The 26,339-nt window shown below is 44.7% G+C and overlaps 1 protein-coding gene and 1 long non-coding RNA gene across 2 annotated transcripts; one reads left to right on the forward strand and one right to left on the reverse strand.

Moving 5' to 3' along the window:
• Positions 1-322: 322 nt before the first annotated feature.
• On the reverse strand, positions 323-2,936 carry LOC142949843 (interferon regulatory factor 2-binding protein 2-B-like). Its single transcript, XM_076091683.1, has 2 exons — positions 1,943-2,936; positions 323-1,577 (listed from the first exon to the last, which is right to left on the reverse strand). The coding sequence occupies exons 1-2, from the start codon at positions 2,709-2,711 to the stop codon at positions 817-819; spliced, it is 1,530 nt and encodes a 509-aa protein (XP_075947798.1). The 5' UTR covers positions 2,712-2,936; the 3' UTR covers positions 323-816.
• On the forward strand, positions 743-5,772 carry LOC142949844 (uncharacterized). The gene is made up of 2 exons (XR_012954096.1): positions 743-4,692; positions 5,163-5,772. It is a non-coding gene; the product is annotated as an uncharacterized LOC142949844 (long non-coding RNA).
• The last annotated feature ends 20,567 nt before the right edge of the window (positions 5,773-26,339 follow it).

The following is a 26,339-nucleotide window of genomic DNA, read 5'->3' on the forward strand; positions in this document are numbered from 1 at the left end:
TCCACGGCAGGCTATTTTTAGGCCCTCGTTATCTCCCAACACTCGCAGGACACGAGGCCCGGCAGCGAGCGACCTCAGCCCGCCTACGTGTGACTTACTGTACAAAACGTTTATGCAACACACTTCTACCACCGGCCTTCACCACCCCTCCTCCTCCCTCCATCTCTCCTCGACTTTTCTTCCACCCACTCCTCCCTGGGAGCCGGTTTGTGCCTGTTGGAAGGTATTGCATCATGGCTGAATCACAATCAGGCCGTGACTCTCCAACCAACTCCTGGCTCGCCGATTGTGGAAAATAAGCAAACCACAGAGACACTAGAGGTATTATTACAAGGTCTGAAACTGTATTTGGCAAGTTGTTTTTTTTCTTAAACAAGTGCATACATGTACAGCTAGAAGCATTTTTTCTTAGTTTTTTTTATTATTTTTTTGCCAAGTGCTCAGATTAGTCACATTCTATGTTTGACAGGACTGTCTCCAGAACTAAAATACACCAACAGATTGAAAAGAAACAAGTGTGATGAGGGGGGGGGGGGGGGGGCCTGTTATGAAGAGTACATACCTTTTATCTTCAAAAATATAGAAACACAATGTATTGAAAAAGAATCATCAAAAAAAATTATACAGCCATGTTTACGAAGTATATACTTCCCTTGTGTCCAATATGTACATGTCCATCAGTCTCTCTGGGGGCTTGCTGGATGATTGATATTGGGGGTTGGGGGGGGGGGGGGGGGGGGGGGGGGGTGTTACTTGCTGCTGTTGCCGTAGTCGGATTACAAAAGGAAAAGAGTTCAAGAACAGCTGGTGAGCATTTCAAGGGTCCCGCTCCTTTTTTACCTTTATGTCCCCGGCCAAGATGGTGGCTATTTCCCCCTGCATGAAGGCCCAGGGCACGTTGGAGCCGACCAGCGGGCACCGCTCGCCGCTGGGGCAGTACACCTCGCCGGTGGCACCCTGCTGCTTGATGCTCTCCCGGGAGCAAGGGAAGCAGAACTTATGTGACGCCACCGACGGGCACTGGACGAAGTGAGTGTCCTCCAGCCGCTCGTGGCACAGAGTGCAGCACAGCGGCACGCTGCCGGGCGGCACGGAAGAGTCCGGGATGCTCTGCAGTGGCGGCACGTGGGGGTCCATGCCCCCGGGCATGTGTGGGGCAGAGGGGTTGGCGCTCACGGGGCCCTCCCTCTGGGCCAGCCTCCTCTGCGAGGCCGAGGACGGCGACAGGGGGCTGCCGCTGTTCCGCCGCGCGCCCGCCGTGGTGGAGTGTACCTGGTTGCCGTCCTTCGGTGAGCCCGTGCTGCCGGCGTTGTCGGTGGCGAGGATGAGCGCCGCCATGGGGGACTGGCCGTTCTGCGGCGTGGCCGCCTCGGGGGGCGTGGTGCGGGAGTGGGGAGAGATGGTGGAGGAGGGAGCGGCTGAGAAGCCTTGCAGGGCGACTGGGGGCATTTTCAGGATCTCAGAGGGCGACGGGAGCCAAGGTTGGCCCTCACCGCCGTTCATCTTGGGGGCGCTGCCCTCACCGTCTGGCTCTGGGGAGGCCTTCCTCTTCATGCTCCTGGGGTGCTTCCCCCTGTCTGTGGCAGAGGAAGAGGAAGAGGGAGGGTTAACACAACCACACTACACACAAACACATCCAGCGTGCTGCTCAAGTGAATAATGAAACACAGGCGATTTCTCAACACGCAGTGAATTAAGGCTTTGTTTATGTCGCTGCTGTTGTTTGCCACAGCTCTGCGCGCGCACGCACACAGAGGTGAACGGGGCCGCTTCAGCAGCGTGGCGTTACCGAGCATGTCGGGTTTAAAACGCACGTCAGCACCGTGCGTAAAATGTGCTGACACATAATTCTTAGTGCTGTTAAGTTCCTGTTTTCATGGCGCATGCCAATTAACAATGTTCCACCGCTGGGAAGAAGAAGGGGAGAAAAACACATAAATACCTGTTTTTGAGGAAGTGGCACTCGTTTCATATCCCATCACCCTCTGCATGGCGGCGTGTTCCTTTTTAAACCTGCTGTCGAAAGTGTGCAGCGCCATCAGGTCCCTGACTGTTTTGCCTTTGCCTATCCACTCCTTGTGGCTGTCCGACATGTCCGACAGGCTGTCCGGCCTGTGTTTGTCTTTCAGCTCCTCCGGACGCTTGCCGTGCTCCCCGGGGCCAGGCGCGGCCAGAACCCCGGGCAGACCCATCTGATTCGGGCGACCGTTGAGCGGATGTATGGTCGGTATGCCGCCGTTCACCAAAGGCACCAGGTTGGGAGGAACCGTACTAGTCCTGCGGGGGTTTGGGCTTTGGCGGTTCAGCTCCGGGGGCTCGTCGGGTTTTGGATATCCGTTCGGCAGCGGGAGGCCGTTCGCCTGCCTCCCCGTCTGGTACTCCGGTCCCAGCCGAGGAGGCCGGTCAGAGAGCGGGTAGCGGTCCAGCGGCTGCGGCGCACGGGAGCCCGGGTCTCCAGCCGAGTGGTGCATTTCCTTCCCGGCGTGGTGGGGCTTCCCCGGGCCCGGAGAGCGACCCTCCTGGAAGCCGTGCGCTCTCTTCAGCTGCCGAGCCGTCTCGATAACAAATTCAATCCGGTCTGCACCCTCGTAGTTGACACATCCACGGCAAATGGGCTCAGTAAAATCCCAGATCATCGCCCACGGCATGCGGGGCAAGTCGCACAAATAGCAGGACTGCCTTCTGGAGGCAGCGACCGCCGCGGAGGACATGTTGTAACCCCGAAGCGAATGCAAAACTCTCTCCAAAAATGTCCCGGTAGTTTGTTTACGTCGCTGGAAGGAAAACAAATGAACCAACAATTATCATTAAAAAAAAAAAAAAAAAACGTTGTATTTTCCCCTCAGAAAACGGTAGAGTCACACCGACTGGAGTTCATCGTAGTTGTGTCCGTTGCCTCGGCGCGCCTCCGTCTGATTGCTCGCGCTTACAATTCAGCTCGATCTCTCAATGTAGGGCCGTGACGTCAGCGCCGACACTCGGCTCGTGCTCCGGGGTTCTATTTACTGGATTCTTCGACAACCCCTCGGGCGCATGCTCACCGTTTCTCTATCTTTATCCGGAGAGCTTTACGCGCGGGGATCGTCTGTGTCCGAGAGGAGGCATCACTCAGGGTCGGTTTTTGGAGTGACCGAAGTATAAACGCGCAGCTACGCCTGCTGTCAAGTACTCAGATCTTACTCACCCTAATAATACCACAGCAAAGAAGTACTTTGTCACAAGTAAAAGCACTGAAGACTGTACCTAAGAGCAGGCCTATTAGCATCAAAGCATACTTGAAGTACCCAAAGTAAAAGTAGGCTGCTCATTATGAAGAATGACCCATTTCAGAACAACATATTATATTCTTAGATCATAGCCGTTTCTGCATTAATTTGCTCATCGCTTTAATGTTGCAGCTGGTAAAGGTGCGGCTAAATTTAAGTACTTTATACTGCTGGGTGTTGTATTCTATAATAATACGTTATTCTGTATTAATAATCTGAATCGAGACATATAATTTACCTCTGGATTGTTGTGGAGTAGAAGTATAAAGTATATAATCATAAATCCCAAACCAAAAACAATACAAGCTTTAACCATGTGTATTTGATATGGGTTTTTTTCTGGGTTCTGCTATTTATGTTATATTCACTCCATGTCAACAGACTGGGAAATAATTCATTCAAGATGGTTCACTGTATTTGTAGCCCTCCAGTAATACACATTAGAATGAAGTCAAATTCAACAATATGTGGCAGTGAAACCAAATATACAGAATAAGTTCTTCTTAACTAGCTGAAGCAAAAACAAACATTTTATCCTGAAGTTGTTAAGTATAAAATTGTCGCCTTCAGGTGTTATTTTTATTTGAGTCCACATAATGTTGGCCTGCTTTGTTACAGCGACTTTAAACTTTGGCATCGAAAATGAAACTTAAAACAAAAGCATGAAGCTGAAAAGTAAACATTGGCATTGAAACACTGGTATTGGAGAAAGTTGTATTCCCACAAAACATTCATTGCCAAAATGTAAAGCCGATGCCTGAGCTCCATAAGCTACTTTGTGGTTTAAATTGTATCCCTGGAATTGGAGGCAGAGTGAGAGCTCGCTCCGCCCTTTCCTCCTCTCTGCTCACGGGGAGCCAAAGAGGTTTTATAAATACCAAAACCCTGAGCATGGAGTTCAGCTGACAGCCTGCACACACACTGCTGTTACTGTTCAACAAGTGCTGAATCCACAGACTTTATTTTAAGTTAAATATATATATATATATATATATATATATATATATATATTATTATTATTATTTACTAATCTTCGCTTGCTCTCTATTAAGAGCACATGGTAGCATCAAAATAAAACACTTCAACACAGCGTGTGAGATTGTCATGTCTAGGGTTGTAAAACAAGAACAACGTGTGTGCAGAAAGCAACAAGTGTTGTCGGCGACGCTTTGCCCGCAGGCTCTCTCTCTCTCTCTCTCTCTCTCTCTCTCTCTCTCTCTCTCTCTCTCTCTCTCTCTCTCTCTCTCTGTCTTTCTCTCTCTCTCTCTCTCTGTTGCATTCCAGTCCCGGTGCCAGGCGCCCGTGACGTCACAGGGCCAGCAGCCAATCACAGAATTCAGCTGTTGTTGCCAAGCAAAGTGTGAATCCCATTCTCTCCGTTCAGACTGTACTCACCGAGGACAAACATGGGAGCTGCACACGAAATGTAAAACCGGTTCCAGTTCCTGTTTTTTTTTTTTTTGACAAACAAACATCCTGCTGACACGACACACTTTGATCTGAAGTCGGACTTTGAATGAGTTCACCCTGAGATACATCTCTGAGATAATAACACATCAGCAATAACTTCTATGGAGTCCTAACAATGCCAAAATATAGAAGTGAACGAGATGTTAATTTGTCAGTTTGGTCTGCAAAGTTAAAACTATTAATACTTACTTAGATCTTTTATTGTATAGTGTGACTGAGTCTTTTATTTACACTTGTTTATCACCACAACTATTTTATTTTTCTCTCAATCTATAAATTTAGGATTACTGAATAAAGAAAAGTACTGTTTTTGAATATGCAATTATAAGAAAATCTTTTGCAAATCTCTTCTTTTAGTCACTTTTGTAAATAGTTCAATATTTTTAGATGAAAAATCCCCCCCCCCCCCCCCCCCCCCCCCACCAGAGTCAGCTGATGGAAAGAGAGGAAGAGAGAGAAGGGAACAATGCCTCCTGTTGTGTTTTCTCCGGCGACGCCTCTGCCTGCTGCAGGCAAATGTGCGAGAGCAGCGAGCCGTTTGCATCGATGGACGGCGTTCACACATGAGCTGAGTTTTATCTACAGCGAGGAGAAGAGGTGAAACACAGCAGGTCACATAACGTCTTCACCTCAAACATAGACACTCAAAGAGTTTAACTAGTTTCCATCGAATCATATCAAGTAAAATCGGTCTGTTTTGTGTTATTTGAACACAACTTAGACTTGTTTACATTGCTAAAATATGTTTGGTACAATTGCAAGTTTTCTTCTTACATTTTGTACTTCCTGATTTGAACGTCTTCCAGGTTTCTTGCTTGACGGGAGGAGAGGTAATTGTCAGATATTCAATTTACTATATTTGTCAAAATCGCATCATTAAGCATAATTAGAAGAAAGGGTTGTGAATAAACCAGATGTGTGATATAGCCTTGACATCCTTAGATTTGTATGTGTTTTATTTACCAGCATCTTAAATTGTGAATGTTTATATTTCGGTGTAAATTCAATACTTCAGGATAAACACCCTTGTGCCGTCCTCATCGTTTATCTTTTTTGCTTCTGAACACCGCCGGGCTTCACACGCTATGAATTGTGGGTAATTCTCTAAGTCAAAATCTGCAGAAATGCAGACTTGTAAAAAGTGTGCATAATGTCTGCAAAGGAGCTCTCAAACACTTGACGATTTGACAGTGGGACATTCTTAAACCCTCTGTGGGAGCTCGCCTCCCCCCCCCATAAATCCTCTCAGTCAGCTGACTGGTCATCCAGTCACTGCCTCCCACAGCGTGGGGGGGGGGGGGGGGTCCTTCATGTGATTTCCCTTCTCAAATGGAAACACAAACATGAACTGACAGCATGGACGACATTTCCCACATCACTCACTCAGCACCTAAACACAGACGGGGAGATGTTATTTTAACATTTTGGGCTGGGGATCTCTGTGTTACATCCGAACTAAACTTACTGATCAACAGGTACAGAAAACATAGAGGGTCTGACACACTGCTGCAGAGACACAGTACATACTTATATGGGATATACAATATGCGTATACCTAGTTTTAAATGTTTTTTTACTGCACTGAACTAGAACTATAAACTATAAACTCTGTTTCTATACAATGAATCTGCATTGTCAATTATGCTTCGTGGGAAACATATTTTCTCAGTTTTTATGTTTATTTTTGCAGTATAGTCAAAATATTTCTTATTTTAATCTGCGGAAGTCTGCAAACTTTGACGTATTTTGATTAACGTCTGTAACTTAAATAACGTAACAAACGTAGCTATTTGAAGCTAAACCATGATGTTTGTACTAAACCTAACAAAGTCGTCATCATGCGTTTTTTTAAAAACATTTTTTAAATATTAATCACATGTATAAACTTTGACCGTAATCTAGGAGAAAATTCGTTTCCGAAATATAATTGAGAATAGAGTTTGGTTGTATGAGAACGTAATTTTGTAGGAGACAAATATTAATGACAAATGTGAGTTACAGGCAATATTTCAAATTCTTTCCTTTGGTAAAAAAGTTATTTACATTCACATATTTAGGGCTAGGTATCGTTTAAAAAATGACAATGCCAGTACCAATACCAGGACAGACATTTAAAGAAAGCCTAACTGGAATGATCTTATTTGATCTTATTTGTACGTTTGTAAAGCGAATTCATATGCGCTTCATTTATTGAGGTGAAACATTTTAAACTTGCGCAGGTTGACTCTTCGCCTCGATTGGTGCCGTGTCGTGTCGAATAGTTGCATCTTTCCACTGACTTTCTAAAATTCTGTTTTGCTTATTGTCAGGACCATAGACTGTATATAATAAGTGGACGTAGTCATCGTGACGTCACCCGTTGGTTTGTGGACCGTTGTTTTGAAGCCTCGAGTTCTGCGATTTCACCGTCGCCATCTTGGAATATGGCCGTCGCCATGTTGTTTCCCTTATAACTAATGAACAGAAGTTACCATATTTGGAATGTGGAGGAGTGACTTAGAGACGCCGTTTATGGCTCTGGTTGCGGCAGCAACCTGTCAATCACAGTAAGCCCCGCCCTAAAGCATACTCCTTTTTATGGTCTATTTGACTCTAAATGGACCATAATTTACTAAATGAACATCATGCTTTATTGAAGAAGACTTGACGTGGCGAACTATTATGTTTGAAGCTTCCTGAGGCCTTTACAAGGAGTGCAATAAGGAAGACACCCCTTCTCACAGCGGCATCCCCTTCTGATTATAAAGCCTACATAACAAAACATTCCTGCGACTGTATCAGACTTTGAACCAGTTGCAGGATGTGGGACACTACAAGCTAATGAAGCTCTGTCAGCCGTGATTTGCCTGATCAGCGGGGTCTTTAAATAGCCTCCCCGTGGGCCACTCGGATGGGAGATTTGCAGACTTGGCCTCGTGTCTGCAGGGGTCGACCCAGTCAGTTTATTCAGCTTAGCAGTTTCACATTGGGGGAGGAAGTCTCCACGATGGGAAATCAGCCCCGGGAAAAGGCAGAGCTTTGAGGTGACGCCGAGGTCAAGCTGGAGCTCCAGGAATGATTAACCGTTTACAGTCACAGAAAATAGCCTTCACTTCCTGCATCGGCAACTTTACTAAGAGGGCTTCTTGTGACTCGACACCCCGTCTGTCTGTCATGCCGGAGATCCGATCAGCTCCGCAAACATCGGATTTAGTATCTAATCGCCTCAGCAGAGTTACACAGATACAATTTAAACTCCTATGAAATGCTGTCAATACGAGGGATGTCACACTACCAGAAATTTAGCATTCAATGCTAATACCAGTGAAATTCCATGATTAGCGATACCCAATTTGATGTCATGGTGAAAAACAAATACAAAACAATAAATCACATGTACATACACTACTTTATTACCGTTTGCATACAGTTTTTTGCAAATGTATTATTAATCCCTGAAGTAAATTTTACAATATTACATTTGAACACATCACAATAACGTTAAAATTTACCTTCACACAATACTCATTTTTAGAGAATAGAGCATGAACGCATCATCATGTAACTCAGTGCAACCTCCGTGTGTTAGCTCCTCCTCTCAACGCAGATTTGTTGTTCACAATGTAGCATTATCAGGGACATGTTCTATAGTCCCTGGGATGACGGGACGCATAGTCTCAAGCCTTGATCCACGGTAACTGCAATACTGTAGATAAACAAGTACTGTCACATTGTCAGACTCACTGATTCACTCTCGTTTAGCTCTGTTTTTGGTCTCCACCATCTATAAGGAAACGTCTGTCTCTTTAGCTGCTAAATGCTCCACTATGTTCACCAGCTAGTCTCTAAATGTTTCTGTCTGCTGTTTGCTGCTGAGCAGGTATAGCGCACAGTGAGTTTTTACAACTTTTTCTCTGAAAAAGTCACCATGAGGGTGGTGAGAGTGAGCCAGAACAGTAAAGCTGTGGGCCGGCCAGATAAACAATGAGCTCAAACTCACTATAAAGCCCCATAAAGCTGAGAGGGATCGCTTTCACATTGTCATGTGATACATTTTCAGATTTGCGGTTTTCCAGGAAGTTCAAGTGTCCATATCCCTTTATATCTGCTGGTGAGATAATCATGTTAGCACTGACGCATAGGATTCATTTTTGTGTTCAGAGATACACCATCAAACGACCAAAAATATGTGGTCACAACATACTTCGGCTTACTTTTGGTCTGGGTGTGTTTCCTGATTTGGTCCTCTTATGAAGGGAAATCTGACAGCTACAGCATGAAATGATATCTTAGACAACAGTGTTCTTCTAGCTGTGGATTGTCTTTGTCTCTTTCCTGTTTCAACAGGATAATGTCTCCGTGCACAAAGCAAGCTACATAAAGAAACGGTTTCCCCTGAAATGGTGTCACAATCACATCTATCACGTATGGGCATAATATTTGGTGTATCCATATATCTTTGGCCATATTCTTTGACATTTTGTTCCGAAAGTGGCTGTGGCTCAGAGGTAGAGGTTGATCTCTGATTGGAAGACCGGTGATTCGATTCTCGGCTCCTCCAGTCCGCATGACGAAGGATCCTTGGGCAAGATACTGAATCCAGAATTGCTCCCGAAAGCTGTGCCATCAGTGTGTGAATGGGTGCTACATGAATGCAAGTCCATTTGCCGCTCCAAGAAGCTCATGGTATGTCCAAAATCGAAAGGGTATATGTCCACATGTATTTGTTTTCATTTTGACCAGCTGTTGGCTGATTTCTGTTCAATAAGGAGGTGAAGCTCAGATCTCCTTCAGGCACTCTGAGATTTAAAAAGAGCAGTTTGGCAGATCTCTCTCAGTCTGTGCTGACAGACATTAATTGCAAAAAGCTTGTAAATACCATTTCAAACGGCTTTTCACTAAACAACGTGTTTAGAGTAGATCCCACTGGGACTGCGAAGGCTAATCTGTATCTCTGTTTGAATTCGAGGCCAATTCTTAATTATTTGGAGCGCCGACAGTTGCCTCCGATTGAGGCGAGATAAAACAGAAATGTGTTTTTGCCCTGAATGCATCATCTGTTCCACACCATCAAAGCCTTTTCTCTGTGTGCAGCAATGCTTAATTTACCAAACACTCTGTTTAAAAATTAAACCCGTTTTAACACATTAAAGCTAATGCTACAAAGCTATTTGCTCAATTATTAAGAGCCCCCCCCCCCCCCTCCTGCACCGATGCCTCCATGGCTGTTTCAGCCGAACAAACGACCACTGACTCATAGGGAGGTTTAACACGAGTTTACTGCTTTTATCAAGGGAAACTACCTCCCTTGTTTCTGTTTCAACTTGTTGACTGTAGCGTTAAACATTTTTTATGGATTTAGGAAAAGATAATGGTTTGAGTTAAAATAGCTTTTGTTACATAACGTAGTACGTGACATGGTTCTTGCATACGTAATAACGTAGGGGTGGAAGGTATTAAAGGTATAGAACATACGCCGTTATGAATCTTGCGCTGACCCGGTAAAGCTTAGAGATGCACCAATTGATCTGGTGCCAATTGAAACTGGCCGGTTTTCAGCTGTTCATAACCGGCAATCAGATTTTTATTTCCGATTTTTTTCAAGTCAGATTTACACACGTGTGCCGCATGATAGTTTATGATCGCACACAGCGGCACAGACAGCAACGTCACAGTCAGACACACACAACGTATGTCGGTGAGTGAACAAAACATGGAGCTCACAATTTGTCATGACTTCAAGTCCAAAATAAGCCGAAGGACCAAACTTAAAAACAGTTAGAACAGCTAATTTAATCAGACATTCATTATATTATTGTTAATTGCCTTCATGCTGCTCTGCTCTACACAGCTAAAGATGGTTACGCAAAGGTTACGTTGACTTGCATGGCGCGTTCGAGCTCTACTCAGTAAAAAAGGCGTATTGTGTTCAAATGTAATCTTATAATATGAAGTTTTTGGCGATATAAAAGGCGATGTAAAATAGATGATGGAGAGGGAATATACTATGAAATTAGAATTACTAATACTATAAATTAAAGCAAATATTGAAATAAAAATACAATCATTTATTTCCTATTCATTTTGTTTTCTGCAAATAACCACTATGACAACAATAAAGTCAAAAGATAACATTTTGATTGTTTGAGGGTTTACGTTGACTTTGGGATGGTTGCAATTATGCAGTTGCGATACCACTGCTTTACCCTTTCAAAAGCATCTATAATGACGTTAATGTAGTTACTACGTTAACTACATTAACGTAGTTAGATACATAACTTAAACTAAGTCAACGCGATGACTCTTAGTTTCACATGGGACATGAACAGCGGTCTCCTGGGTGAAAGTTCTGTTTGTTTGAATCAACCATCCACTTAGACCTCCACCCGTACGCGGACTTTGCGATCTCTGTGAAGCGACACCTGATTTCCTCTTTTGCAACCATCAGAATTACTGATTGCATTTGTAATCGCCGCCTACAGCCGTATTTTGATTGAGGATGCTTTGCATATTGAGTCCATAACGAACTCTGTGGCTTTTATATGGCAGCTTTTGGTCCGTTAGGCAATTTATTTCCTAAATTAACATAATGTATTTTTCCAATCTTGTAGTTTTCCTGAGTTGTTCGGCAGGTTGAAGCTTTGGAAGTTAGCACCAAACTTCCCTGCAGGCCGTATTACAGGTCTGTCCCTGCAGGGATTTTTTTGGGTAACCCCCCACACACACCCAGCAGATGTGATGTGTCTCCTGCTGTCTGCGGAGGGTAAACAGAACCTCGGCAATGCACTTCAATCTCCTCACTTATCAGCACATAACCTCATTGTCAGGTTATTACCAGTAATGAACTGCTTCCTGTTTACTGGGATGCCACCGTTGCCTTCTTCTTCTCTTCCAGCTGCAGGACTATTGGCGCAGGACCAACAACAGTCTGTTTACCATTTCAACAAACACATCTCCATCTCATTTACATGCACAGAGTCATCCGGGGCGTCTCTGTGCAGTAAACCCTCCTGCCTGGAAACATCCCCATCAGACAGATGCATCTACCTTCCTACAAAGACACAGTCTCAGGAAATGACTCACTGATCTATTGATAGACTTCCACACAGGTTTAAATCAATAAGTGCTGGGAACAGAAGGGGATTGGACAAAGAAAGGATGAAAGCTTCCAACTTGGTTCCAGACCTCTAAATGTCTTTTAGTGTTTTAAAAGCGCTCTGCTGTCGGGATTTAGATTGGCCACGTCGTCTTCCTGTAGCTCGCTAGCAGAATAACAGGCTAGCCACGACTGTCTTTTAAGGAAAATCATGAAACTTGGTACACATATCAACATTTGAATGTGTCCAATACTTTGGTTCTGCCCAAATACCTGCAGAGCTAAGGACATTCGCATTAGCCTCAGCTGTACTTTGTGTTTACTGCTAATTAGCATACCGTAGCAAGCTAATGTGCTAAAATATGACTGTGAACATGGTAAATATGATATCTGCTAAACACTAGCATGTGTCAGTGTGAGCTGTTAGCATTTAGTATATAAAACACTTTAACGCTTCCATACAGGAGTTGTTGTGATATTTCCAGCCTGATCTCACAGAAATATGGGAAATGACCTCTAACGTGCCGGCACCATGGAAACAATGCCAATGGAAAGTTAATTAGGATAATTTGTCGGGCACACGAATTTCCAGATAAAATCCTGCACACACCCCCCCCTCCCCTCTCGAATCACCCCGAGATACAGCACCAGTCGCAACCTTCATAAAATGGTCGGCCAAGTGCAATAAACCCGGGGAGAAACACTTTTGGACGCCTCGCATCTGGAATCGGAGCGGTGGTGATGTCACCGGGGGCGAAGTGAAAGGACAAGAGAAAAACAACAAGGCTCTCTTTTCCCCCTCGTATCTCCCCCCCCCCCCCCCTGTCCTAATCCTCTTTGCAGGCCTGCAGGGAAAGGTCGGCCAGCTGCCAAGGCAAGGGCTGCTGGGAAAACGTGGCCGCTGCCAAGCGGTGGCGGCGGCAGTGTGGCACGCAGCTTTGTTCTGCCAGAGGCCTCGATTGAGAGTCAGAGCTTTATGGTGGGACTGGACCGTCGCCAGACCAAAGCCCCGCCCACCTCGGACCCCCCCTTCTCTTTTGTTTACACACTTTAACTCTCTCATTCTGTCACACAGGCATATACACTTTGTTGCCTTCTGTTTCTCTGACATACACACACACAAAAACCTCTCTCTCTCTCTCTCTCATTCCCTGAGCTCCACAGCTCTCGTACTCGTTCAGGCCCGGCTCGGTGCCAAGGACTTCCTGCCAAACATCCGTCAGTTGCCATGGAGAGGGAAAGAGAGGGAGCGCGAGAGAGAGAGAGAGAGAGAGAGAGAGAGAGAGGGGAGCGGAGCATCAGAGAGAGCCAAGAATAATGACTCATTCCTGAAGCCAGATGTGCCACATCTGCAGCCATGGTGGGGATTCTGAGTGTGTGTGTGTGGGGGCGGGGGGTTGCCAGTTTTGGAAGGGGGGTGGTGGTCACACAGGGAGGACAGGGCTTTGAGTCTAACAGCCTACATTTCCAAATAAACTGTCGAGAGGAGGGAGCAGCTCGGGCCTCGGGAGGGGAAATGATCGGAATTTCCCTGGAAGAAAGAAATGTTTTTTTTTGTTTTTTTTCTAAAAGAGAACGAAAGCTTAAAAAGCAGATGGGAGGAGAGCCGTTCCTGAGATTCGGCCTCGTTACCGAGTTGACATGATGATGATGATGATGGCAGAGTGGAGTCGTCCAGCAGCTCGCAGCCTCTCCAGCTCCTCTCGTCAGGAAAACATTTCCAGACCTCAGACGATTTAAGAGGCAGGAGACGCGACACAGACCGTTCTTTCTTTTTTTTCAGCTCAGAAAGAAAATCATGATCTGTAAAAGCAGTCACTGAAGGAGACTCGTTCAAAAACTGGTCGACGTTTCCTTTTTCCTTCCCCGTCGCTCTTCACTCTTTCCGACAGCGTCTACAGAGACTCACTGCTAAACTCATCAGCAGGGGAGCGTTTGACTTTCAAGGAGACTTTAACAGCCTCGCTGGTTGAAGCAAACGTTCCTGTCACCTCACCCCCCCCCCCCCACCCCCCTCCTCCTCCTCCTCCTCCTCCTTCCTCTTCTTCCTGAGTGCGGCGCCAGCCTTTCTCAGTTCAGGTGCATAACGCTGCTTTGCCAAAAATAACATCAGCGCCACACGGCAAAGTTCAACCGTGATGTAACCGAGGGCCCCGGAGCAAGAAAGCTGCAACTAATGACGGCTTACGTAACGTCCCGACAAACCACAACCAAACCACGGGTTTCGGGCTTCTTCCAGACTGCTGACTTCAAACACTGAGCTCGCCACGAGTTCAAAGCCGCCGCCTGAAAAGCGGATGGTATAATATTAGAGAGAGTTTCTCCTCGACGGTTTACAGACAGTAAACACACTCCATGGCAGCAGAAGGAAGAGGGCGTTTGTTGCTTTTGAAGATTCATCTGATCCAAGAGGCTCGGGAAGGCCTTCAGTGCATTTTATCTGACTCATACGTCTCATATTTGTTGATAATGCGGTTCAACCATTAAAAGTAAATGGCCCCCAGAAAAATACAAGTGTGCAGTCCAGAAACTGCTCGGTCTTAAAGCAGAAAGAGTTGTCTCTTCATCAAAAACCAAAACAGTATCCGAGCGGCGTTGTGATTCATGTTTTAGTCAGAGGCCTTTGTCACAGCATGAGCTTTTCATAATTAAAAGTCTCACTGAACCCAAAGTTGCAAAACAATGTGCATATATCTTTAGACAAAGACCCAATGTACCAACAAAACTGGGAGATATCTGTTTCCTCACTGAGTCAAAGATGTCAAACAAGTGAATTTCCCAAATTGTCACGGCGTTCAGATCAGGAGTATGCTAGTTTCCAAGTAACTCCAGTTAGCTTGAGCCCAAAAGTAAACAGTGACTTTTTGAACCGAAGCGATCAGTGGATTTATCTTCAGATCCACACAGAATGCACTGCTGATCAATAGCAAACCGTCACGACAGTGTCGACCTTTGATGGAACGCAGGGCGCCTGAAATCGAGGAACTTGTCCTATTAGCTTTGTTGCACTATCCAATTTCTTTTAAATGAATCTGCTCTGCTGGAGTATAAACTGCTGCACGAATAGACGCAGAAAGGTCAGGATGTCCGTCATGAGGCAGGAGGCGATGGTACAAACATGTCCCCTTGAATTAAAGGAAGGGAAACAAAGTTCTGTGTAGGTGTGTGTCCGCCTCACAAACATGTCGAGTGCCTTAATCCGTCCTCATGAAATGGCTCATTGCTCCGTCTCTTGGTACATTTACTGTAATTGGAATAGTGTGAAACCGTCGGGAGGAATGTGGGTTTGTGGGCTGTAGAGCTCAACAGTCACTGCCCACGTTTTGAGCGGCTCCTGGTTCAGGAAGTGAATTTCCCATTCGTTCATTCATCCATCGACGTTTCAGAAAATCCTTTTTATTTAAATAGATGTAAGCATGGAACTAAGCCAACCGACGACGAGATGAATCAGGGCCGTAAAACACTTGTTTATGGCAAAAAAATATAAAAATATATATATACGTATAATTGGAAAACCGAAAAAAAGGCAAAGGTTCAAAATGATTTGAAAACATCGTGAATGGCGACTCGCCGCCTCTGAAAACTCCCGAAAAACACATTTCTAAAGAACTTTTTTCGTAACATAAGAAAAAAGTTTCCAAACGAGCCGACATGTTGGTACGGTTTTTAAAAATCGGGGAGCAGACCCCGGAGCACCACGTACGAGCATGTACCCTCGATTTCTCTGTGTTGCCGACAACTCATAGAGATGTCCATATACAGTTTATATTGGTTTATGCTCTTAGATGCTTGTTTGAGGTAGGGACATGCACTTATTACTTCTGGTGACTAGTTGTTCTCTCGAAAACCGATGTTGAATACACTTATTGTAAGTCGCTTTGGATAAAAGCGTCTGCTAAATGACTGTAATGTAATGTAATGTAATATAAACAGCTCAAAAAATATTTTAGTTTGTTGTTTTTTGAGTACCCTTTAAATATAGTTTCTATATGTATTCATTTGTCGTATACCACTGGGCGCACAAAGCTGCTAAATTGTTATTTTTAAACTACTAGGAACCTCCAAGAAGGATAAAAAGATGGGAAAGAAATAATAGAGAAAAGCTCTCCTGTCTGGTCGTGTTCTTACGAGCTCTTTTTATTTTTGGGAGGAGAAGCTTGTAAAGAAATGACAACCCCAGTCCCTCCCTGAGTCCTTGAGCCGCAGGAAACAGTTTTACGATGTCTAGCACATGAATCCGCACCCCCCCCCCCCCTCCACTTTTACAGTTTTCAGACATTTTCCAGGACCCCCACCCCTCCACCTCCACCCCACTTCTGTTTTTAATCCTCCGGGCGGCTGCTGAGACGCTGCTGCTGCTGGGTTCCCTCCCCAGGCCTCCCTGCGTGGTTGAAACACCACCGCTGCAGACATTTGTCTGATTACAGTCATTGGAGGCAGATGTGTGTGTGTGTGTGTGTGTGTGTGTGTGTGTGTGTGTGTGTGTGTGTGTGTGTGTGCGTGCCTTTCTTATGAATGCGGCGTGCGTTTGATTCTTTTCAAAACAATCAGACAGGATGGAAACAGCATCATCCGTCTTCGTGTGTTTATTTGCATATGGTTATCTTCATGGTGTGTGTGTGTGTGTGTGTGTGTGTGTGTGTGTGTGTGTGTGTGTGTTTGTAGCATTGTTCCTGTTCCTTTTTCTATTCTCGGTCCTATAAACCTTTGAACTCACTTAAGTACCGCTGAGCGTCCATATAACCAAATTATCAGAGCGAACATAAAACACTACAAGTTTTATGAACAATAAAATTCTCATACATCACCGAGTCCTTAAATGACTCCACATTTCTGATGATTCAGAGATTTACCAGTAGAGGAGCTAAAAATGTTAAGTTTGTTGTGAAGGTGGCGCTGTAGAGGAAACGTCATGGGGGCCATTAAAGCTACTGTGAGGAACTTTAATACTGACGCCTCTATATGACCTTCTTAAGTAAACAAGCCCATCAGAGAGAACATTGTCTATTTCTATGTAGTTATCGTCAATGCGTGTCATCGATGGCACCAAATCGGATTTTGTGCAAAATCGGACAGAAATCAGCCAACACCGACACCATACTGCTGGACCCACTGGAGGGCAGGGAGGCACGGGAGAACCAGGACCAGGACTGAGTGTAGCAGACTGTCAGATCCTGCTGCAGAAAAATGGGAGGTTTTCTAAAAGGACTCCGGTGCTCAGAAACACTTTGACTTTTGTCAACAGGGCCCGCCCAAATCAACACAGAGTTAAACTTGAAAATCCAAAATAGTTCATCCTCTGGGGACAAAATTATTCCTGATGAAAGTTATGAGGGTTCATCTTCTGGGGACCACGGATATTCAAGTGAGAAGAGCACTTGGCGGAGACAGTCGGCGACGCTGTAAAGTCTGAGCACCGAAAGACACTGAATGTTGTTGGAAAAATGCAGACCAAACGATATCAAAGATGAGATTTGAAAAGCAGCAGATTTTCTTCAGAATTTTCTGAAGAAACAACACATAAACGCAACACAGGTTTGGAGGATTGTCGGATGTCAGACTTTGCTCGAACACAAACAAACAAAACACACGCTGATAGTGAAAAGCCTGGTTGTTTGGGGAGTTGATAATGTCTTTTATTGAGCGTCCTCTTACTGACCTGATGACTGTTTTCCAGCCTGCAGCTCCAAGTCATCACACTCTGAGGGTTTGACTCAGCGTCCAACATAAACTGTACAGTTAGATCACAACAGTTTATGTAACTGAGATCTGTGTGTGTGTGTGTGTGTGTGTGTGTGTGTGTGTGTGTGTGTGTGTGTGTGTGTGTGTGTGTGTGTGTGTGTGTTTGTGTGTGTAAAGCGTAGCAATACATCAAGTACGTTTTTCCATTCAGCACCAAATCACAGCAGCAATTATCTCGTGACACTTTTCATAGAGAGCCGGTGTAGACCATATTCTATCATTTACAGAAACCCAACATTCTCCAGACGATGCCGTGAGCGGTGATCGTCTCAAGGTCCGCCGCCCTTCACGAAAAAAACACACAAAGAAACCCGCCAAATAAAAAAAAAGTTCATGGGAGCTACCGGCAGCCGCATCCTCACGCGCCCACACGCACAGCACTTGAGTAAGTGTACTGATATACAGTAATGGGCCATTTTTTGCATCATGAGTATTTTTTACTTTTGGTACTTTAAGTATATTTTGGTGCTAAGTACTCAGATCGTTTATTTAAGTAAAATATTGAATGTAGGACTTTTACTTGTATTTCTACACCGAGGTATGTATACTTTTACTGAAGTAAACGATCTAAATACTTCCTCCACCGCTGGTTATTCTGCTGTAAATCTTCGCGTGTCCCTGTCTGCTGTTTGTATCTCTGGATGTGATTTGGTTTGATCGTGTACCTGCTCTGTTGCTCTTCGAAAACCTGTTTTTCGCTCAATTTCACTTCCTCCAAATGGATCTGCACTCAGACTGCTTAGATCTGCACACACACACACACACACACAGAGTGGGTCAGAGTACACTGGGTGCCCTTGGCGAGACAGATAAGCCGGCTTTATGTGATTACGCAGCTCGGCTATTGTGCAACCCCATGACTCAGTGCTCTAATTGGAGATGGCAGAGAGAGAGAGAGAGAGAGAGAGAGAGAGCTGACAGAAAAACGTTACCAAAATAAAACTCAGACCTGTAGAGAGCTGGAGTATAAGGTGGAAGTACTGTACCTCCACTTACTCAGAGATACCAGAGCTCCATGGAGATCAACAGAAGCCCAGTCAGAGCTCTGAGGAAATGACAGGTGCAAAACAAACACTCCAAAATTGAATATGAATATTTAACACAGCAATGTGTCAAATAACGCAGCTTGGTCAGTGGCCCTACGCTTCACACTACGACGCTCCACCTACCACTCTAGCGTGCGTCTTTTCAAAATAAACTTCCGTCTTCACAGGTCTCGGTCTCGCTCTGTGATTGTGTTACCCATCCACCTCCTCTACTATACAGTATGGCTTTGTGGATATTTTTTTTCTCATTTGTGCAAGCTAATCTAAGAGTTTCCTCAAGTCGTTGTTGTGCTAAGCTAAGCTAACAACGTCATGGACCTACAGTATCTGTGATTCTGATTAAGACCAACTAGCAAGAGGATTGTTGACTGTAAAATGTCAGACTGCCCTTTAAATCGACTCGAGCTTTGTGGTCCATGACACAAGCCTTTTATCATCTATGTTGCTGTTTACACTCTCAGCTGGCAGTACTACTCAAACAAAGGTCACACTATGTGAAATCAGCACCAGAAACTCAAGGCCCCACTTATCAGTATTTTGTATATTAACTCTCCAGTAACATTGTGTAATGTCAAAGTAATCTTTCAAGGGTGATGAAAACCATCATTGCAGCTCAACGGAGATTTTTAGCCTCTTTCAGCGTCTCGTTTTATGAGATTTCCTGTCTGATTGTGACTGTCCTCTACCTGCTGAGCAGCAGACAGACACAGTTAGAGACTAGCTGGTGAACATAGGGCAGCATTTAGCTGCTAAAGAGACAGATCTTTCCCTCAGGAGTTGGAGGAGACCAAAAACAGAGCTAAAAGAGGAGAGAATATTGGACTTAAGTTCATCCGGTAATAATCATGTTGCTCTGTAATAGCTGGATGTGGAAGTGTTTGTTAACATGTTATAGGAATAAGACAACATGGCCTTAACGATTAAATAACAAAAGGGAACACTGGGTTTGTCAGCAGGGTGTTGGCCCTTCATTAAACAGCACTGGTTGAATCCTGGTTATAAAAATAGAAGGAGCTGAATGGAGAGACGGAGAGGATTAGTGTTCACAGCTTCAGATGAACAGGACGGAGGTTGTCCTCTCCCTGTCAGCACACGCTACTTTATATTGTCACAGCGCTGGCGACGAGCCGCCGTGTCATCTCACCTCACAGATGAGATGAAGTGATGAGCAGGTTATGTAACCTCTGATCTCATCGCTGAGCCACGTTTCACGGCGAGGGCGAGGCAGGAACACCCGTCCGACTGCTGACTTGGCAGAGGAGCCACATGACCTCACTGCACACGCAAGAGTTACTTTCCAAAACATGGTGCGAGTTCATCAGCAGCTGACACATCCAGACATGAAACCTGTTCTCAAACCTCCAGCGAGACCCGACTTTAAACCAGGAAGTGTCCCACTCATCCACTCTGTAATGTTGCTGAATGGGCCTAAAGTAAAGAAAACACTATTTATTATCTTATATTCAAAACTAGAACATTCCCGGTGACAGTTTCTGCTGCTTGGTTTGTGTTTATGTCTTGTTGATATGTTGGTGGTTGTGTGTTCGCCACTGTTCCCCAAACAAGGAGTTGAAACATAAATCTGACAATGACTAGTAAATATTTGCAACACAAAGGTATAGTCATTTCTTTCCCTCTAATGTTTGCTCTTGTCTTGTCAGTAACTCGATTTCTTCGCCTGGAACTTTACCTCTTCTAGCCTCTAAAATCCCCAAATAATCAGTTTAACTTGATGATAAACATAGACCGTATAGATTCGTCCCCACTTCCTCCCATTGTACAAAAGTGAAACCAAAATGTCCGATACACGGCCTATAATGCAGCCAGCCACCAGGGGGCGAACGAAACGTTTCCGCTTCACTTTTGGGGTCACAAATGTGCTGCTATTGGCTGTTGGTTTGTCGCAGATTGTGGCTAAAAAGTTGCTAAGATGTTACTACTGTTTCCTAAATGGTTGGTAGATGGTTGTTATGACTGTTTGCAGGTTCACAACATCCTGTGTCCCCCTGTTCAATGTCAATTGAACTCTTTTTGCTAAATACGTGCTAAAAATGTGTAATCTTCTATCTTCCTGTAAAACATTTTTTTTAAATCACATTTCAATCACATTACAGAAGCTAAAGATGCTCTAACTGCAGTTTCAGTGACTTAGTCCAAAACATATCTGCATATAAGAAAGATAAACGATGCTAAAAGCAAGAATAAAAAGTGGTTTATGACAAATAAGTTAAAGGTTAAGATAGGTCATTGATGATGAAATAAAAAACGCTGGTCCTGGTGAGGGCAGGCCTGTACTCAGATGTCACAATGTCAGCCAATCTAACATTTTGTTTGCCTGCTCTTTTGCTGCCATGAACTCTGTTGTTCTTTCAGACCTTGCCACTTCCAGCTGCCCTGCAGTAACCTCCGTGTTCCCACTAATTCCCCATCACCTGACCTGCCCTGCACACCTGTTCCCACTTAACCTGCTTTAGTCTGATCCCCTTCGAATAAATTTGCCTTATCTCTCCCGTACTTGCTGATTTCGACCGCTACACACCACTCTGACGGTCCCACTGCAAGTCTGCTGTGTGTTTAAAATGAAAAGAAACATGTGTCATTTGGGAACACAGTACTTTGTCAACAGAGGAAGGCTTGAAGGTGGCAGTTGTGGGGCGACTTTGGTCCCGGTCTCCGTCTGACTTTCCGTTTCCTTCAGCACAGAGCAATGTGATTGGAGAGCTGCTTTGCCTGCAGCTCACTGTGCCAAGACACCCCCCCCCCCCCCCCCGCCTACACTACAATGATGGCACAGAGCCAAGAACAAATGTGAGTGATCTGTTCCTTGAAGGGCAGCAGAGAACAACAAAGCGAGGAATACAGCGGATCAGGGCTGAAACTTAAACTAATGGCTCACCGAGTTGGAAACCAGCCATCTAGCTAGCAGCTCCGTTAGGCTGTACTAATGTTCTTCAGACAGGAAGACTATACTCTCGCATGCCTAAGCCCATAGCTTATTTAACATACATCGGCCATCGCTCCTCATGCGGGCACACTCATTATGTCCTTGCTGTTATTGTTCGGGGCTGTCAATCATGATATCAGCTGTCTTGATCAGCTGGTCTCTCTAGCCAATAGCACAACGACACAAGGACATCGTTAGCCTATCATCTTGCTGCCGTCTCTCTTAAATATGATCGTCTCTCTACCTTCAGTACTGGACTCCACGGGGGGGATTTATATCGTTGCCGCACAGGGCAATCGCAACTCCATCACAACTCTCCTCGTGGAGTTCAAGCGCCAAAGAATTTCTGTGTAACTCATTAACGCAGCATCTGTCATAATAAATGTTAACTAATGATTCACTTGTCTCTCCTGATTGAGATACTGATATGTACATGCTCACAGTGATGTTCAGCACGTACAACTCAAAACGGCCCCATCAGTGCTTGATGTAAAAGCACCCTCAGAGGCTCCAGAACCAAACCCTGCAGGATGCCATATGTTGTGGCAACCTGCTCAAATGTAGCATGGCAACATCATAACTCATACAGTCTAAATATTTCTACGGGGACCTGGCAAGGAAAATAGCAGACAAAAGAAATATACAAACTGAAATAAAAGTCAGTGTAAAGCCCATATAGTTACACGACAGCATTCATAACACCGAACCTCGAAGTTCAGAGAATTAAGACTTAACACTTAACACTTAAATCACATTTTCGTCCTTGTGATACTAGATGTTTGGTTAATGAACTCTTGACATGATCTGACTCTCAGGCCACCAACCACAGTGATGAACGATGAGTCTCCCCATTGCATGACATCAGCGGTAAACACTGTTATCACACCGATCCCGAGGCCAACAGCATGGGGTTATGGGTAAATACCCGCTCCAGGAAAGGTTGTAATTTGTCACCAGATTTTCAGAGAGCTGGGCGGGGCTACTACATGTTAGTCACTGTTTTTCCTGCTGGAGTTAAACTTTAGCTGTTGAACTGGACTCGGCAGTGAGCTATTAATAGGACAGAGGTGGTGAGACGATGAGGAAACTGAGGGCGCATTTAGTGAGAAGTGTTTCAACAGCAATAAATGATTACAAGTCAAGTTTGAATGAATCCATGATAAAAGATAAAGTAGCAATCTGGCAGGTCAGGGAGGGAAATCTGATTATATCACGTTACAGCACAAAGGGTGCTTTTCATTTCACTGCAACTGAGGAAAAGCGTTCAGATTTTCTGCTGATAGATGATGCTAAAGGAAGTGAAAGGCGGAAACTTACTAAATGTTCACCAGACGGGGACTGACAACAAAAGAGCTGATGGGAAACTGTGTCTTAAATCGGAGAAACACTTAAACTGGCGGGTCAAAGAGGCAACCGATCATCTCAACCACCTGTTTACAATGACACCAATTACATCAGCTGAGACCTAAAACAAACAGTTCATGTATATTTCAGAAATACTCAATCCTGTTTGAGGAATCGTCTTGACATTTTTTAATACTAAAATCTCATCAGGTTTTAATCCAGCGGCCAGTGGGGAGGTTGTCCCGACTGGAGCGTCTCAGCAGCTATTTGATGGATTAACACACAATTTGGTTTCATACATTCATGGTCCCCAGAGGATGAATTGCAATAACTTGAGTGATCAACCTACGCTGCCAAAAAAGTTGTTGCACAGCAAAAGTCTTAGTGACGGGTGCATAGGAGAGAAAACTCTTGACTTGGAAAGAACACAAAGAATCCCTCTCACCACGTTTTTCAGTTCTCAGGCCTTCATTAAAGTTAAACTTTGCCTTTTGGACCATCACCAATTAACTTCAGCATGTTAGTATTGGCATTGTGAAGTTAGCATTTAACTAACAGCATCGCTGTGCCACTACTATGACTGTAGACTTTTGTTCTTTGACCCAAGGCCTGACAAATGATTTGCATATTTCACCAGATAACAGACAAAAAACAAATACGACAGATTCAAAGTAAAAACGATGTTTTTGTTTGTAGCCCGTAAAAGACGTCTGATTGTGTTTAGTTGCATCAAGAGTTTTTCTTTCAAGAAGACGTGGAACAATTCGTGAATATGTTTCGAAGGCCTAATGGTCACGAGACATTTACATTTAGGTGAAAAAGAGAAAATACCCAAACTGCAGTAACGTTCTGTTGTTCTGGTTGATACTCAGCGAAACATCCCCCTATAGGAGTTTCCAGGCGGTGCCACTTGTTTCAAGGCCTTCCTGCTCTCAGCTGATGTCACTTGGCTGCAATCGACCAATATACAAACTCCCATTCATGTCCGTCCATAATAGTTCACACACCAGTGAACACACACAAAACCGCAGCCAAACATGAACGGGCTGAACTTTGTTATGGGATTCCTGTTTGGGGAGCCAGAATCGTGGATGACCTCATTGTTGTCTGGATGAATGGTTTGTTTGAAACAAAACAAAACAAAGAAAAGCATCTGGAAAAAAGCTTTCCCAATCAGTCAGAAGTCCTCTGGGATGAGAAACACTAAGCGGAGCTGCCGCTGACCACAGAGCGAGTGTTTATGGTGGATTTCCTGCCATTGCCACCCTGACAGCAGGTGACCAGCTGCTCCTCCAAACCTTCATTTGTTCACTCAGAAGTTTCTGTCTTTAAACAATGGAGGAACAATTACAGGAAAAGGCAGCAGAAGCAAAGGTCGTCACTACCTCTCTGCTCGTTTCCGCCTTCCCAATACCGATGTTTATTTGAGTTCAGACCCTCTGTGTTCACAGCAAACACAGAAAAAACATTAGGCGCACATGTTCAGACTCGTGTGCAACCAAACTGCTTTTTTTTTACCGTAGACTGTACAAAAGAAATGGAAGCAGCAACCGTGACATCACTCCTTGGTTTGGACTACCGTTTTGAACAGGCGGCAACCTCCAATTCTGAAAAGTGAAGCCAAAGTGCCTTAAACTTGCATTCTCTCTACATCAGGGGGCGACTCCTCTGGTTGTATAGAAGTCTATGAGAAAATGACTCTACTTCTCTCTTGATTTATTACCTCAGTAAACATTGTAAACATGAGTTTATGGTCTCAATCTCTAGTTTCAAGTCTTCTTCAACACAGCATGATGATCATTTAGTACATTATGGTCCATTTAGAGTCAAACGGACCATAAAGCAGGGGATGCTTTAGGGCGGGGCTACTGTGATTGACAGGTCGCTCATTCTTCCTTCATTTCCTGTCATCTCGCTACTGTTGCTGTCCAACAAAATAAAATATGCCATATAGAATGGCATTGGACATCAAGACGTCATCACAGCACATATTGATTGGGTCAAACATCATGACATTAAGAAGTCGTATCATTTGTAACAGTCAGAATCAGGTCGGTCAGTCGTCTTGACGTCCCACGATGCCGTCAGCCTTCCTTTAGTCCGCTGTGATGTGAGCGGAGGTCCACACTGCAGCAGTTTGTTCTGCTGCATAAAGACGCCGCTGGATCCACAAAGCGTCCAGGCTACTGTTACCAACCAGGAGCCCTTTCTCCAGACACAGAACCTGAGACTTCTACATTAGCCGGCGCTGGTTTCTGACGGATCCTCATCCTCTTCAATGCTCTGTGTGTCTCGCCTCTGTGTGTCCAGGGAGGACCGGGCCTCTCGCCTGTCCCGCTCCCATTGTCCCTCCGCTATAGAGGGAAGGAGCGTAAACCAACACTGCCGTTCCCATTCGGATTCAATATGGCCGAGACCCGACACCATGTGAAGCGACGGCTCGGCTTCTCTCAGAGGGATCTGGTTGCTGGGTCAAAAATAAAATAAAAAATACTTCAGCGTCACAGAGAGGGAACATTTTCAGCAGGGTTGAAGGAGAGGAAGGGGTGAGAGAAGAGGGGAGGAAGACAATTATGTGAGATAGAGGAAGCATAGCAAACCCGACGATTCTGAAAGAGTTCTACAACTCATTTCTCCCCCTGTAGTGCTGAAGATGACTCAAGAAGTACTTTTAAATAGTTCTTTCAAGCCTCCCGGGGGCCATCACTTCCATTCCTCAAACAGTGCAGAAAACACTGTAATCAGTCATCTGCAACAGTTCCTGCCTCGGTATAAGCAGAATTAATAATGCAGGAGAGCGTTTGTCTACAGTTAATGGTCCTAAAACGTGCTGAGTCAGCACTCTTCAACACTCGGTTTCCTGCAGGTTCAGATCATCCCTCTTGGACTCTCTTGCTCTCCGTTGCCTTAAAGTAAAACACTGTCAATCTGGCTGGAGTGGGGTCACCCCTGTATTAGTCCTACAGCCTGACATTGGAAGAGAATGGTAAGGGCTATCTGCTCAGTTCTTGCAAAATTGCAAAGGAACGAAGTGAAATGGACGTTTTTAAATGCAGAATGCACAAATATGTAAATGTGTGTCTTTCTGCTTATCGTAACGAAACTTTATTCAAAGATATTTTCTTTGGTGTTAGACTGTGGGTGAATGAATGTGAATGAAAAAAAAAAAAATGAAAGGGATGGAAAGTAAACTGTCCTATAAACGCTCCACGTGTGACCCACTTGGCCGGCGAGGAGGAACAAAGCTGCAGTTTCCACTGAGTCCTGCTGACTGGTTGAACCTCATGTTTGGTTAAACGGAGGAAAATATGTGAATCACTTCATTCTTTCCTGCGATCGTAATTTTTCCCCTGGAACCGAACAGCTCAAACTTCTGTCTCCAATTGAAACAACGGCAATCATATCAAATAGTTTGTCAGTGCTTGTCAGTGGAGCAGAAGTACCGGTTTGGA

This window comes from Anarhichas minor, unplaced genomic scaffold, assembly GCF_050575085.1.
Source record: "Anarhichas minor isolate MPS153535 unplaced genomic scaffold, ASM5057508v1 ptg000014l, whole genome shotgun sequence".
NCBI lineage: Eukaryota > Metazoa > Chordata > Actinopteri > Perciformes > Anarhichadidae > Anarhichas > Anarhichas minor.